The sequence below is a fragment of the Numenius arquata genome, chromosome 24 (genome assembly GCF_964106895.1).
Source record: "Numenius arquata chromosome 24, bNumArq3.hap1.1, whole genome shotgun sequence".
Classification (NCBI taxonomy): Eukaryota; Metazoa; Chordata; class Aves; order Charadriiformes; family Scolopacidae; genus Numenius; species Numenius arquata.
Genome location: NC_133599.1, coordinates 2,742,414 through 2,758,403, shown reverse-complemented (window position 1 = coordinate 2,758,403; position 15,990 = coordinate 2,742,414). Strand labels below are relative to the sequence as shown.

The following is a 15,990-nucleotide window of genomic DNA, read 5'->3' as shown; positions in this document are numbered from 1 at the left end:
GCTGAAGTTTTACATCACTTCGGACAAAGGCAATAAATAAAGATGTGGTGCCTCACCAAAGGCACTTCTTTTTCCTCCTTTCAACATTAAAGAAAAAAAAAATAATATAAAGATGTTGGCATCAGAGCATGTTTTCAGACTGGGGTTTCGGCCAGATCCAGTTGGGTCTCTCAGTGCAGGAGAGGGAAGAGCTGGGGCCTGGGGGGTTTGGACCCCGTTGCCAGCATGTCCCGAAGCCCAGCCCGCAGGCAGCAGCCAGGGCAGCACCTCTCACCAGCGCCCTGCTACATCTCCAGTTTGTTTGAGGTATATCCTGCCCCATCCGTTACCATGTGCAGCCAAAAAACAAACAAAAAAAAAAAAAACCACAGTGCAAAGAAAAAAAAATAATCCCCCCAACCCCTTGGTTCCCCCCCCCGGGATGAGATGAGCCTGTTTGAGAGGGGAGGACGGCAGCAAGAAGCCTCTGGGATCCCCCAACTCCTTCCATGGGGGCAGTGGGAGATCACTCGGGGCTTTGGTCCATTTAATGTCCTGGCACTGGGGTGTCAGTCCCCCCCCCAGGCCAATACCCCACAGCCACCGCAGCTCCCTCCCCACCTGCACCCACTCTGCTCCCCGAGGGGCACGAGCTGCAAAATAAATACGTGGGACATGGCTCAGCAGCACCAACAGCCCCTGGGCAGGGGGTCTTGGTCCCCTCCGCAGCACACACCACCAGGGGAGCCCTGCCGGGAGGTGCCCTCAGCTCAGCTTCATGCCAATGGCCACAGCACGCCGGTAGACTTCGGTGACGTTGTCACAGCCCGTCAGGGACAAGCTGCTCTCTGCCAGGGGGTTCCGGCAATGGGTCACAGTCCAGCGGCGCAGCCTGCGCCCTTCCTCCAGCTCCTCCTCCTCTTCCAGCCGGAGGAGGCTGTCGGCAGAGACGCAGCCCCGCATGCCCCCGCCGCTGTGGGGGACACGGGTGGGCAGGTCGAGCTGGTCGAAGGACTCTGTGGAGAGGATGCTGTCCTCACTCACGGCACTGGATGGGCGGGCGCGGGGCGCCTGGGGCAGGGGCACCTCGCTGAAGCCCCTGAAGCCCTGTCCAGGAGGGCTCTCTGGCTCGGTGCTGCTGGAGGAGTACTTGCTGTTGTGCTTAAGGATGCCTTTCCGACGGGCAGGGAGACCCTGGGGACCCTTGTCCGGGGAGGGGTTGTCAGCAAACACGCTCCCATCAAGGTCCAAGCTCCCCGCATCCAGGACATCCCCGGACTCACAGCACTCCAGGGACGAGTAATACCCTGACTCCCTCGTCGAGGGCTTCTTCAGTATTCCCTTCTTGGGCATGGCTGTGGGCACCGCTCCAATGCCCGTGCTGCAAGGCAGCATCCCGGAGGACAGGATCCGGGTGAGACCTGCAGTGGCCACCTCACCATCCTCACCCCTCACCTCTCCCATGGGTGCTGCTGGTGGAGGACCAGGGCCGGGCACCTTCTGCTCGCAGGAGTTTCTCTTCTTCAGGATGCCCTTAGGCCGCTTGAGGATGGATTTGGAGGGGTTCTCCGGGGCCAGGGCCACCTCCTGCAGCGCATGGGAGACGTCGTTCTCCTTCTTGGACTTCTTGAGGGAGCGCTGCCGCTCCAGGGCCACACCGGGGATGTGCTGCTTCAAGAAGCATCGCACCTTGGAGCCGTTCTCCAGGAGGGGCCGGGAGGAACGGCGAAGCCACTCTGCCACCGTGGCCAGGGGGGACTCGCTCTCCCGCAGCAGCTCTTGCTCCCCGATGGGCATTTTGTAGCCCCAGTTCACCCACCAATGGGTGGCAATGTCCTCAATGGTGGCACGGCGCTCTGGGTTCACCATCAGCATCCACCGGATCAGCCCGCAGGCATCTGGGGAAGAGGCAGGTCAGTCACCTAAGGGAGCATGGGGTGGGGAAGTGGGGGGGATGCACAGGGTGGTGGGGGTCTGCTACCTGACAGCTTTGTGGGCTCCCGGTAGTCCCCACTCGTGATCTGCTTGACCAGAGTCTTGTAGTCGTGGCCATCAAAGGGCATCGTGCCATGGACCAGGATGTAGAGGAGAACACCCAGGGACCAGCTGTCCACCTGCCAGAGGGAGAGATGAGCCTGGAGGGGGCAGCAGGACCAGGCTGCCCTGGCCCCCACCCTGGATGGACAGGACCCCCCCCCCCAACCAGAGCCTCAGCAGCAGCTCCCAGGGTGGCAGCGGCCACAGGGGAGGACAGAGCACGGGGCAGCTCCAGCCACCTGCATCCCACCGCCGCTGCCACACACTGACCATGTGGCTCTTGGTCTTAGGGGGCCTGGTACCCCAAACCACACACACGGGGGCTCTGATCGCAATTCTCTGCTGGGAAAACACCCAGTGCTTTCCCAAGACCCAGTAAAGAGGCAGAAAAACATCCTAACACGCAGGGGGTGAGGCACAACCCACCTCTGGGCCCTTGTACGGCCTCCCGTTGATGATTTCGGGGGATGCGTAGAGAGGGCTGCCGCAGTAAGTCTGCAGAAGTTTGTCCTGCTGGTAAACATTGGACAGGCCAAAGTCTGCAATCTAGAGAGACATTGACAGCCGTTAGAGCAGCAAAGTTCCCCTTTGTGGGTGAAGCAGCATTGCCACCCAAAGCTCTCAAGCTCCAGGCTTGGCTGAATCCAGGGCTGCCCTTGGCATCATGGTCCTGGGTTCCCTCAGTCTCCTTGGGGAGCAGCAGCATCCCAGTTTTCCACCTACAAGACTGTTCCAAACCCTCTCCCCGTCCTAGAAAACTCATCCCAGCCATGGCAGCAGCTTCCCTGAGGCTCTGCCCTCCCAGCCCCATCACCGGTGTGCTGGGAACAGAGGTGGCTGCAAAGCTGTGGTTAGAGGGAGAGCTGCCGGGCTCTCCTCCAGCTCATTCACAGCCACAGGAGGCTGCTTCAGCCCCTATCTGCTCCACCTAGCACACAGGCATTCATTATCCTCATTACGCCCGTCACCTCTCAGTGAGCAGAAGGTACAGTCCCTGCTTGCGAGCTCCCAATTGCAAAACCGCCCCTTACAGAGATAAAGCCCCGCAGCCTGTTTATCCCCAGCCGCACTGATTCCCGGCTGCAGCGCTCCCGGCCGAGGCAAAAAGCATCGCTCGGGGCCAGCGGAGCCAGGAGCTGCCCCACACCTCCCTCTGCCAGCCTGGCTGGCACGTAGGGAACCGGGACTTTCAGTGGGAGAGACCTCTCTTATCCAGCTGGTCGTGCATTGACCTCAGCATTCAGACTTTGCCCTCTTATCAGCAGTCAGATAATATGTTTATGGCTTTAACAGGCAGCACCAAGGCTCTCCTCTCCTGCTCAGCTACCAGGCACGGAGAGCAGTGGGCACGTATGGGCACCCTCCTGGCTCCCCATCTCCTAGGCAAGCAACATGCAGGCGATGCCAGTGGTCCCAGAGCCGAGAGATGCTTCCCAGAGCTGTGGAGAACCACATGCCCCGTGGGGACCAGGGTGTTGTGGCCACCCCCAGTCCATCCCTGCTGGGCAGCATCCCTTGGACCCCCTTATTGGGTGACACCCAAAGCCCGGCCAGGCTCTGCCTGCCTCTCACCTTGATGTTCCCGTTTGCATCGAGAAGGATGTTCTCCAGCTTCAGGTCCCTGTGCACGATCCCGTTCTGTGGGAGGGGAGGGAAGGGAGAGCCGGGTTTGGTTTACAGCGTTGTTTGAGGAAGGGAAAGTCAGGCAGCGTGGGGAGGTCACTGCCGTTCACAAGCACGGTGGCACGCAAACAGGACATGCTGACGGCAATCAGAGGAGCAGTAAATAACCGGGTGCATGGATGAGGACAGGCCATAAGCCACGTCCTGACATGGGTGCTACCAGCTCGCTGTGCTGTTTAGGAGCACGAGCAGGGCGGCAACCACACCAGCACCCCGCACCTGGCGCCACGCTGGGCTCCTGCACCCTGCCCAGCCATGCACCCCTGAGAGCCGGGGGTGCCAGCCCCCCCAGGGCACAGTGGGTACAGCTCTGTGCTTTGCCAGGACCTGCTGCAGCCCAGATAGGCTAGACCCCGATTTGCTTTGGGTTCAGGAGGTGCCCTGCAACCCCCCCTCCCTGCCAAGGGCACGTTGGACCAAGGCATGACCAGGAACAGCCTTAGAGCATCCTCCAGGGAGACCCACAGGCTTGAGGGTCCCTCCAGGGTGGGCACGGCTCATCCCACAGCCTGGGACAGGGCCCTACAGCTTCACATCCCTTTCAGGGGACAAGATGGGTGACCAAGGGCTTGGCTTTCAGCCCCAGCAGCCTGGGTGTCTCCCTCTGGGAGGGTGGGACAGGAGTCAATAACTCCCCGTTGGGGTTACTCAGCCCCACACGGCAGCAGCGGGAAAACAAGGCAAGAACTTTCCAAAAGCCACTCAAGCTCTGCCTCTGCCGCACCCTTCAGATAAGAGGCAGGATTAACCCCTTTCCTGGGAAAGGCCAACGGCCACGAGCTCCCATCACCTCCCAGCCCAGGCTGAGCTTCCCCATCGGGCGCTGGAACCTTTCCCAGTCCTGGCTGCTGCACTCAGGAGCCGATCCCCCCCCATTTTCTCCCCGGGAAGGCAGTGGGAAGCATGATGTCGACCCACCTTGTGGCAGTAGTAGACGGCCGAGACGACCTGCCGGAAGAAGTGACGTGCCTCCTGCTCCGTCAGCCGCTGCCGTTCGCTGATGTAGTCGTAGAGGTCCCCCTTGCTGGCGTACTCCATCACGATGACAATCTTGCTGCTGTTCTCAAACACTGCACAGAGACAGGAAGCCACATGCTAAGAGGGATGCTCAGAGCTAGGGGACTTATTAACACATGCCTTTTAACGAGCATGAGCAACCCTAACACACTGCCCACCCCACCGCCTGTGCCCTCGGTCCGTTTTGCAAAACAGGAGGTGTCAGGGTTTCTGTAGGTACCTGCTCTGTGGTCAGGCAGGGGACAGCTAGAGCTGGCACCCGTGTCCCACAGTGCCACCAGGGCTGCTGGCCAAGCAGCCTCTGCAGCCACAGAGCAGAGGAGAAAGGGCTCTGCTGTGCCAGGAGGTGACTAAGGCGCGTGGTTCTTTGCTGGATAGAGCCCTGCCAAGGGGGAAGGCGATGGAGCTACCGGCTGGCGTGGCCCAGTGGCCGTTCTGCGTGTTCCCATCGCTCCCAACATCACTCCAGCTCCAGCCGAGAGATGGAGTGTTTTCTTCCTGTTTGCAGAAAGCTACCTCAGTGTTTTTGAATTCCAGCAGTCAGCGTGACTCAGTCCTTGCAAACACCGCGTAGGAACTGCTTTTGTTTAGAGGACAAAAGGACTCTGGATACTTCACGTAAGCCAGCGAGGTGGCAATAACCCAGGCACTGGCCACACTCCGGCACAGCATGGTGAACCCCGGTAGAGCCAGCCCTGAAGAGCACGGGGCACGCCAGGGGGTCCACAGCCAAAGGACTCGGTGTTTAAGCAAAGACTGATCCAGCTGGAGAGCTGCTCCAAGTCTGGTCAGAACTAGAACTCGAGAAACCCCCCTTGGGTTGGGGTTGCCCCGACACCTGGGGAGCAAAGCCCAGCCCTGGCCATAAAGCTGAGCCCAGGAGCTCTCCCAGCACCCTGGGGTTTGGTTTTCCCGTGCCCCAGGGGAGGGAAATAAGTACTCAAGTGCTGAGATTAGCTCCTGCCTCGGGCTGAGAGCGGAGCCACAGAGATTCCCACCACTCCAGCACTTGCTGGTTCCCTGAACGTGCCTTTCCCATGGCTGGGGTGAGCATCCAGCATGATCACAGCCACACACGGCACCAGGTTTTGGGAGGACCCTGGTTACCAGCTCCCCCACCACGGCACAGCCTCTCGCCAGCAGCAGAACTGAGGTTTCTGAGCCTCAAAAAGATCATGTAAACTTTTAGAGCCAGCTTCCCCCTCCGGGCGGGAGGGGATGGGACGGGAAGCGGCTATTTCTGGAGCAGGTATTTCCCCTCGCCGCTGCTCGAGACGCAGGCGGGGAAACCACAGCCCGGCAGCATCTGCTCTCCCCGCCGGCGCTGAGTCACTGGCACGGCACAGGCAACAGCAAACAGCTTCTGCTTGAGGGAGGAGAGCAGTGACCCCAGAGCCTGTCCCGGTACCCAGCCCCCCCAGGGATGCTGCTGGAGAGGAAAAGAGAGGAAGAGGAGGAGGAGAGGAAAAGAGAGGAGGAGGAGGAGGAGAGGAAAAGAGAGGAGGAGGAGGAGGAGAGGAAAAGAGAGGAGGAGGAGGAGGAGAGGAAAAGAGAGGAGGAGGAGGAGGAGAGGAAAAGAGAGGAGGAGGAGGAGGAGAGGAAAAGAGAGGAGGAGGAGGAGGAGAGGAAAAGAGAGGAAAAGAGGAAAGCTCACCTTCATGGACAGCGATGATGTGGGGGTGGTTGAGGGAGGACATGATCTCAATCTCTCTCCGGATATGGACAAGATCCTGCTCATCCTTGATTTTGTCTTTCCGGATTGACTTGATAGCCACCTGCGGGGGAGCACACGCACAGAGGGTCACCCTGCTGGGGGGGGGAACAGGAGCATCGCAGCTTTCCAAAGCCTGTTGCAGAGCATGAAACCCACCCCCCTTTTCAGGGAAGGGGCTCACAAGCCAAAGATCAATGGCCCCACTTCTCCACCCAGGCCTGCTGGGTATCCAAGGGCCATGCTGCACCACTCCACTGAAGCAACTCCAGTAAAAGTGAATTTTATCAATTAGGTTTTTATACTGTTGCTGAGCACAAGGGAGAAGCTCCCTCTGCCTCCCCCTCCAAAGGAAACCTGCTGCCAGCTCCTACCAGAGGGGCTCCCCGAGCCTCCTCCCACAGGTACCACAGCCCCGCTCCTCATTTACATGCTGGGAATTACAGGAACTGTGTCCCAGGCTACAGCCGCCACTGGACCGCAGCCAGCCACCGGAATGTGACCTGCACACATGACTTGGAAGATAACAACAACGTCATCTTGGGATCATGAAAATGAAAAAAACCCACAAAAACACCGATCGAGAACACCCCAACAGGTTTTTTTTTTTTTCCTCACAAATACTTATTTCAAGGAGCTGACTACGTAGAGGTAAGAGAGTTTGGTATTAAAGATGAGGTCCCTCCTAAGGGCAGGACTGTGCTCCAGCCGGCTGGGAGACCCAGTGCTGGGGGTGTGAGCCGCTTTCCAGGCTTTCACTTGGGTTTTCAAGTTATCCTCTACAAGGAAACTGAAAGGGGAGGAGAAAGAAGAGTAAGTGCTGGAGAATAGATGCCTTCTAATCCTCTTTCAAAGGGGCTGGGGAGAGACAATGCGCTCCTAGGGTTGAATTTACAACTGAATCCAGCAGAACCTCTTTTTTTGTATCAGACAAGAATGCGGAACAGTATTAATCCTGTAGAGACCCCCACACCAGTCTCCCAGCAACCAGGAGAGGGGCCACGGACACCCACCAGCCCCAGCTGCCGGCACAGCAGCGATGCTCACGGCTCCGCTGTGCAGGGACCCTCCTCTGGTGGTGTGAGATGGACCCTTGGCGTCATCTCCCTCTGATTTAGGGGAATCGGAAACCACGCTCCTCAAGACCCATCCTGCCAAGCAGCAAAAGGCTCAGAGCAAGTTTGCCACCCTTGCTCAGGGAGACCCATTGCACCCACAGCAAGTCACCAGACGCTAAAGCGGTGAGATCTCAGCTACCACTTCGTGGAAGAAGGACATCCCGACTTTAAGGGCTCAGATGGGCACATGAGAGATGGCCAAGAGAGTCCCTTTGGCCCCAGGGGACATCTCTGCTGCACTGGGCCACTTCAGGCCAGCACTGGCCAGGGCAGGGGTTGCCTCCTGTGCCCTGGAGAAGCATCACGTCTGCACCAGCCCCAAGGGCTGAACGGAGCCAGTAGAATGGACTCTGGCCAAGGGAAGTTCAATGACCCAGGCCCAAGTTTCTGTACAAAGCAATACCGAAGGCGCCTAATAGTTTCTCAAAAGTCAGGTATTCTTTTCCCTGACCTTTGTGCTAGGTTAACAGGTTAAAGTTTAACAATTTTTTTTTTTGCTGATTACTTGACCCCTGCTAGAATGCGGGAAAAGCCTTTATGCAGTAAGTCAGCCCGCTCCTGCCCTCCCAAATTCCCGTTGACTCACTCTATTCATCTCCCCACTAAAGCTCGACATCCAGCCCTCAGCATTTTGGGCTGCATGAAGCACATTTGCTCGCTGACCAAGACGCTCACACACCTACACCGCTGAGCTGGGGCTTGGGGCAAGAGCCACTGTCCAGCAAAAGACAAAGTGGCTCCAGGCTGCCAGCACGGGAAGCCTTAGGAGATGCCACTGGCTGTATTCAGCAGTGTTGGAGAACGCCCTCGCCAATGAGCCTGGCAATTAGTGACCTCTGAGGCAGACGGAGCATCCAGCAGGTTCAGGGCGCTGTTAGAGCCCCAGGGGCTGCCTGCTAACGGTCAGGCACAACACACAGTGAGGGCACGGCACTGTTCGGGTCCACATCTCTCACCAGTCACTCAGGGTGGGATGATTTATCTGCCCGTCAAGTCCTGCCGGGGAGGTTAATCCCTCGGCCATCCCATCCTTCCCCAGGGGTGCCGAGAAGCGGCTTTGTGCCAAAACATCCCCTGCCCAAGAGGGCTGGCAGCCCCCTTAAGACAGAAAATACTGTGCCCGGCCACCCTGGAGACGGGGACCAGCAGCTTCAGGGACAGACACTGCCACAGCCTCCACACCGCCTCCACCATCAATGCTATGAGAAGAATCTCCTGCAGGAAACCGCCCCGAGAAGTCCCGCTGCAGGAGCCTAGAGAACTCCAGAGTACTTTCCAAGTCAAAAAAGCTTTTAATTAAAAGTTTTTTGGGGGCAGAACAGGTATTTTCAGCAGCTGCTGAAAGATGCATTAAGCTACAACCCCAGGCAGCACTTTAGAAGTTGTTCCAGATTGCAAGTGCGGCATTTCATGCTCCATGAAATATGGATTACAACCCACTACGGAAGAGACCGGGGTTCACCCCTTGCTGGAGATGAAAAGCGGCTTTGCTGCTTTGGAATATTCCAGGTGCTGCCTCCCCCCTTGACACCAGGCGAGCCCACAAATACGTTTTTGACCCTGCGAGGGAGTCCCACAGGAGGTCCCTCTTTCTGTTTGACTTGGCTGCAAGCCAGGGCTGGGGAGCCAGGCTGGGAGAAACACCAGGTGGGAAGGGAAAATAAAAAAAAAAAAAAAAAAAAAGGCCAGATGCTGCCATACAAGCAGGTGCAGGAGCCAGTTTGCACCACCATGGCACAGGTCACTCAATCTTCAAACCAAAAGACTCGGGGGGGAAAAGAAAATAAATAAAAGGAAAGGAAAAAGAAGCAGCAACTCTCTCCCCACCTGCTTGGTATTTTAATTTTCCAAGGATGGGAAGGGCACTCAGCAGAAGCACCCACCAGAAGGGGTGAGCATCATTTCACCCAAAGGCTTTCTAACCAGAAAACAAGGGGTCTTTTTCAGATGAGAAATGTTCATGAAGTCCCCCAAAAATCCTTCAGCTGCAGGACCCTGGTCTTCCCTTCAGTCTGCTAGCTGATGAGACACACTTTGCTCTGAGCTAAGGTCAGGGAGGTTGGTTAAAATTCAGAGGGGAAAAAAAAGAAAAAAAAAAAAAAGAGAGAGCTAGGTGGTAAAACGAGATGGTTCAATATTTGGGTGCATCTGATAGAGGCAGTTTCTGATTAGCCAGAGGCAAAACCCATGCACGGAGCAGCTCCAGCCGGTAACGTGCGATCCAGGCAGCCCAGGAGGGGCAGCCGGCGGAGGCAGCAGTACCTGCTCTCACACCTCGGCCTTTAGGAAGTGAAAGCCACTTAGAGAAGGAGCAAATAACTACCCAGCTCAGGATAAGCCTGAAGATTAAACAGGTCCGGAAACGCTGAGTGCTACACGAAAGAATTTGTGGGAAGAGGAGAGATTTGTGGTTAAGCCTCCTGTTCCTACATGGCCACCTCGCCGAGGTACTAGTTAGTCCAGCCGTTGACTATCTCCAGCGTTTATTGAAGAGCCATCGGCCTGTGTATTTAGTTTGCATTATAATAGAGCAATGCTGCCAGACAAATGAGTCCCTGTCCTAAGAGGCTGCCACAGATAGGTAAGTTTTCCAGCAGTTAAAGATTCCCTGGATGAGCTTCGTTGGGTGCAGACAGGGAAAACCAAGTCCTCTCGCCCAGCCCGAGGGGAGGGATCCTTCGAGGTCTGTGGGTGGAAGCTGCATTTCAAGGCCCTGATTATGCAGCAAAACAGCAGCTTCTTCAGAATCAGATAGGCTAATGGAAACGGCAGATCTGACTTAATTAAGAGCTGTCGTGTTACACAACAAAACCTCGCAGATTTACAGTTGTTTTCCTTGACGTGCCTCTGTGGCACGTTAGTGAGCTGATCTCACGCCCTGCTCTTCTGCTCAGCCCTCAGCACCTTGCTGGGCCAGTCTCGCCACCCGCGGGGGGACACTCATTGTCACCCATGGTCTCAAGACGGGTTGGTGTCCCAGTGCCTTTCCCGGGTCCCATCCCGCACCGCATGGTGCTGGGGACTGGACAAGGACAAGGAAATCACCTTCAGATTTGCCCTTTGAACCCCTGCAGATTCCTGAAGGACAGGGCGGCCAGGGGGCAGCACCCCGCTTTTGGGGGGGTTAAGGGTCCCCCTCCTCTCCCTGCACACTTCCAGCACACCAGGTCACCGTGCCCTGGGTTGAGCCATGCACTGTGCAGAGCCACTCGCTTCAGAGGGGCTGGGGCGTTGATTAAATCACAATTTCAATCAGACACTGGGGGCTCGGAGGGGCTGGGCTTTGCCGTCGCGTCCCTCACCCCTGCCCGGGGCCAACGGGCAAACCCACCCCTCAACCGAGGCAAGAGGAAGGGGAAAACCCTTCAGACTCAAGAGCAATGTTTGCTCTTCGCTGTCGGGTACCTACAGGGTCCTTTCACCAGGAAGCCCGACGCGGTCAAGTGGGCGAGGGGAGCTGCGAGGTCCCCCCCCCCGAGGGGGTGCGAGGCCCTCCCCTCAACCCCCGGGCTATCCCCGGACTATCCCCGAGCCTGCGGCACCGGCCCGGGGACGGCAGCGCCGCAACCTCCCCGCACACTGAGCCGGGAGAGCCGGTACGGGGGGGATGGATGGATGGATGCAGCGGGGCGAAACGGGGAAAGGAGAGGGGGGGGAACGGAGATGCAGCGGGGCGAAATGGGGAAAGGAGGGGGGGGGGGGACGGAGATGCAGCGGGGCGAAATGGGGGGGACGACGGAGGAGATGCAGCGGGGTGAAATGGGGAAAGGAGAGGGGGGGGAACGGAGATGCAGCGGGGTGAAATGGGGAAAGGAGAGGGGGGGGAACGGAGATGCAGCGGGGTGAAATGGGGAAAGGAGAGGGGGGGGAACGGAGATGCAGCGGGGCGAAATGGGGAAAGGGGGGATTCACCGGCGCCGTGCTGCTCCGAGCAGCGGGATGCTCAGGGGCCCGCACCAGCTCACGACGAGGATGCACCGGGGACGGAAGGGCACGGAGACTGAAGGGCGGGGGGGGGATCCTTACCAGCTTCCCGGAGCGCTCCCGGGCTTTCTTCACCTTCCCGTAGGTGCCCTTCCCCAGCGTCTCCAGGAACTCGTAGCGATGCTTGAGGTTGTGCTTGTGGTGGTGCCTCTTCACCGCCTGCTTCTTCATCAGCGGCCGCGGAGATTTGATGAGCCCCTCGGCCAGCGAGGCGGCCAGCGCTGCCCCCGGCCCCGCCGCCCGCTCCATGCCGCCCTCCGGCTCCGCCGCCGCCTCCTCCCGGTACGGCCCGGCCCGTTCCCGGTCGCTAAATGCGGCGGCCCCGCCGGCCGCGCCCCCCCCCGCGCCCATTGGCCGCACGGCGGCGGCCGCCCCGCCCGGGAGCCGGTGCGAGGAGGAGCCGGGAGGGGGGTCCCGGGCTGCGGGGAGACCCCACGGAAGGGGGAGAAGGCGGGGAAAAGAGAGGACCCACAGCGGGGGTAGGGGGGAGCGCGGGGACAAGGGGGTGGCGGGGTGCGGGGGGCACGCACAAGCTGGGGGCGAAGAAGGGGTGCGCGGGGGGAAGGGGGGGTAGAGGCAACCCAGGGACAAGGGAGAGAGGCAGGGTACAAGGGGGGTGGCACAGGGCTAGGAGTGGGTGTAAAGGGGTGTCCCACAGACTGGGGGGAGTTAAGTACTTTCCAGAAGATGATCATGGAATCACAGAATGGTTTGGGTTGGAAGGGACCTTAAAGCCCCCCCAGTGCCACCCCCTGCCCTGGGCAGGGACACTTCCCACCAGACCAGGTTGCTCCAAGCCCCCTCCAACCTGGCCTTGAACCCCTCCAGGGATGGGGCAGCCACAGCTTCTCTGGGCAACCTGGGCCAGGCTCTCACCACCCTCACAGCAAAGAAGTTCTTCCCCACATCTCAGCTCCATCTCCCCTCTTTCAGTGTCAAACCCTTCCCCCTCCTCTTATGGCTCCCCTCCCTCATCCAGAGTCCCCCCCAGCTTTCCTGGAGGCCCTTGAGTGACTGGAAGGGGCTCCAAGGTCTCCCCGGAGCCTTCTCTTCTCCAGGCTGAACCCCCCCAACTCTCTCAGCCTGTCCTCACAGCAGAGGGGCTCCAGCCCCTGCAGCATCTCCCTGGCCTCCTCTGGACCCGCTCCATCAGGTCTGTGTCCTTCTGATGTTGGGGTGATGCAGGGAGAGACTGGCATCCAAGGGCTGAGAAGAGGAGAGGACCACAGCACTGGGAAGATGCAGAGCAAAGCTCCCGGGTGTCTCCCACCAGGAGAGATGCGGGGACAGAAGGAGACAGACGTACAACCAGCCAAGGCACACATGTGCTTTGCTACAAGGAGCCACAATGCACCCAGGACTTTCAGAAAAAAAATATGCATTGAGGGCAAAATCAGAGAGAGGAGAGGCCTGGGCAAGCGCAGCCTGTCCATGCTTGCCACAGGAGGATGCTTTGCCCTCCTGGACACGCAGCTTCGGAGGGAGAAGCGTCTTCCATGACCAGAGCCGGGGGGGAAACGTCTGCAGGCTGCTCCGGCACTCCCACGCGCAGGCTTTTTACGGACATTTCTGGTTAATTCTGCAGCACCTTCCCGTGTGGTCTTTCTGCCCCTGTGGTAAATCTTTGTTTTGAGATATTAAAAGAATGCAATTATTTCCCAAAGCAGCCAAAACAAAAGCTCTTGCCCGGCTCTGGCATGTGTGAGGACACACCGGATTGATTGAAGAAAGAGATAGCTCCAGCATTACTCATCCCCGCGCTCAGACCTGGATTTTCCCACCACTTCCAGCAGCTCGGGGCAGGGTGAGGCAGAGCAGGGGCTCGCCAACGTCTGAGAGGGATGATTTAATCCAGCCTTGGCCCCCGTCTCTGCGGGCTTTGTGTCCCCGAGCAGGCAGGGGGCAGAGGATGGGGCTGTGCCATGGCCCAGCACCAGCTCTCAGAGCATCGTGGCCGTGCCATGTCCCTGTGTCACGATGAGACCCTGGCAGGCGTCGCAGTTCCCTGGACGGTCTTGCGATCTGGGTTATCAGGTGTGAGATTAAATAAGGACCCGTTGGGGACATCTGCCCTGCAGGGTGGCTGTAACAACGGGCACCAAGCTCCAGGTGTTGGAGACACGCACCAAACTTCTGCACATCCCTGGCTGGGATCTGCCGCGCTGCTGGAAGGGCTGAATATTAAATCCCATCTCAATACAGTTAGGACACAGGTATCTGCCAGTGCCCCTGATTTTTATTGCCAGTGGCCATGTGGCACCTCCGTTCCTCAGTTCCTCACCAGGTGTCAGGGATGAACAACTTCTTGCAGCTTCAGACCGGCCCAGCATCCTTTCCACCCTCAAACCTCCCCCCAGGCTGAGCACACCGTGACCCATGGGTGAATCTCTCTCCTCATTATAAAATTAGTCACCTCCCACCAGTATGGAAGGCGGGGGGGAATGTTCGAAGAAGACACCGTGCTGAAGCCGAGATGCAATAATGAATTATTCACTGTGCAGTAACAGGAGCTGCTTCTCAATCTGCAAGTGGCCGGCACCAGCAGGGCCCATAGGGAAGATAAACAAGGTCTAGATGAGATTAACTAAACTGCTGTAATTTCAATGTCAAAGTAAACAGATCGGATCCTGTTCGGGCACAGCCCAGAGATTGCAGAAGAGCTGAAGGGGGAAGGTACAAACCTCCCTTATTGCAATAAACAAAGCAATTTCACTTGACTTCGAGATGAAAGCGCCTGTGTCTCCCGGCCGCTGCGAGCCCAGGGACGAACGCCATCGCCAGTTGTGGGATCGCTCCTGGTGGAGCCCACCCGTCCAAGAAAGCACTTGAGCAGGCGTTTAACTTTAAGCACACGTTTAATAGCCCCGCTGATTTATAAGAATGCTTTGCAGAGGCTTTCCCCACGGTGATGAAAGGAAGCCTGGGGTGGCTTCTCTTTCTGTTTCTACCAGATAAATTATTTTCTGCAGTTTTCAGGGCTGTCGCTGCTAGGTAGGCTGAGATACGCTTTTCCTGAGGTATGCTTTTCCGGAGGTATGCTTTTGCTGAGGTATGCTTTTGTTCTAGACTGGCTCAGGAAGCCTATTTTAATGGAAATGTCAAGGGACACAGATCTAAGTCCACTGGAATCCACTGATAAGGATCCTCTATTGTAACAGCATTGCTACTGCTTTCTCAGCAGTGGGGAAACCCACTGAAATTCCCTCTGCCTCCCCCAGCTGCAGCCTTAGAAATCCCAAACGGGGTTTCTCCCGCGGCAGCCCTTTGTACCACAGGTCCCAGTGCGTGGCCGCTAAAACCAACATGAAAGTCAGCAAGGAATTTGGCTCGGCGTCAGGTAAACCTGCTCAAAGCCAGTCTAATCAACTCGATGCTTTGTCATAACGGAAGCTCTATTCACTTGCAGGTTCCCAACTTTATATTTATTTATTTATTGTTTTAAAATAACCGCTACAGCATTACCTCAGTGCTAAAAACATCCACATTCTGGTCAAAACAACTTATGGCTCTTCCATCAGACTCGGTGGCAACGGCTCTGTTTCACTTCTGCTTGTGGACTGGTAAAGGAATAAACTTTCCCCAGATGACAGACATACAGCAGTGAGCCCTCCAAGAGGGAAAGGAAGAGCTCTGCTGGGCATTAAAATGCCAAAGACAACAAAAAGTTTAACGATCACCTCTCATTAGTGGTCTCCCAAGCTGGCAGCATTCCTCACCCGCTGCTGGGGAGTGCTCAGGCAGGTGTGAAACTCATTCCTGCTCTGAAAACACTGAGGAAACTGGTTTTGCTCTTACCCTCCCAATTGGGTGCCCCATCCATCAGCAGAAGAAGGGAAACACATTAGCACCAATGGAAGCCTTTTGAAAGGTAATTTATGGCCTATCGCATCTAATGATTACAGCAGAGGCCACCTCTACAGCCCACTTCCACCGCAGCTGTGGATTGCACCAGCCTGCAGATTCCATCCATGCATTCCTCCCTCCATCCATCCCTCCATCCATCCATCCCTCCATCCCTTCCTCCTTCCATTCCTCCATCCTTCCATCCATCCGCCCGCTCAGGACATCCATCTGCTCTGCCTAAAGCCAAGCTCTTTTTTTTTCCAGCTTGATAATGCCTCGGGGGACAGATTTTACACCCAGGCTAGTCATTTGTAAGGATCGTTTTGCAAAACCCCATCAGCCCGATAATGCTTGCACCGCAGTGCCCCTGAGCCCAGATCCTGCCATCTCCCCTTATCGCTGCCAGCGTAGGCAGGGGCACGGCGGGGAGAGCAGGAGGGAGATAAGGGATGTGCCGCAGCCGAGATGGAGAAAGCAGAAATACTGCTTCCTTCAGCTGCACAGAGTAGGAAAAAGCATCGCGCTCCGCCTGTAAAAATGCAAGCGGTGAAGCACCCCGAGAAGAGAAAAAGAGGAAAGCAGAGCTGTGATTAGGGGTGACCCGGGTTGTGCGCAGCC

The 15,990-nt window shown here is 57.4% G+C and overlaps 1 protein-coding gene across 1 annotated transcript; it reads right to left on the bottom strand.

Annotated features, from left to right (window-relative positions):
* Window positions 1–744: 744 nt before the first annotated feature.
* Window positions 745–11,778, bottom strand: NUAK2 (NUAK family kinase 2). The gene is made up of 7 exons (XM_074163374.1): window positions 11,572–11,778; window positions 6,371–6,491; window positions 4,618–4,769; window positions 3,589–3,654; window positions 2,443–2,562; window positions 1,961–2,093; window positions 745–1,877 (listed from the first exon to the last, which is right to left on the bottom strand). Exons 1-7 carry the CDS (start codon window positions 11,776–11,778, stop codon window positions 745–747), a joined length of 1,932 nt encoding a protein of 643 aa, XP_074019475.1.
* Between the last annotated feature and the right edge of the window lie 4,212 nt (window positions 11,779–15,990).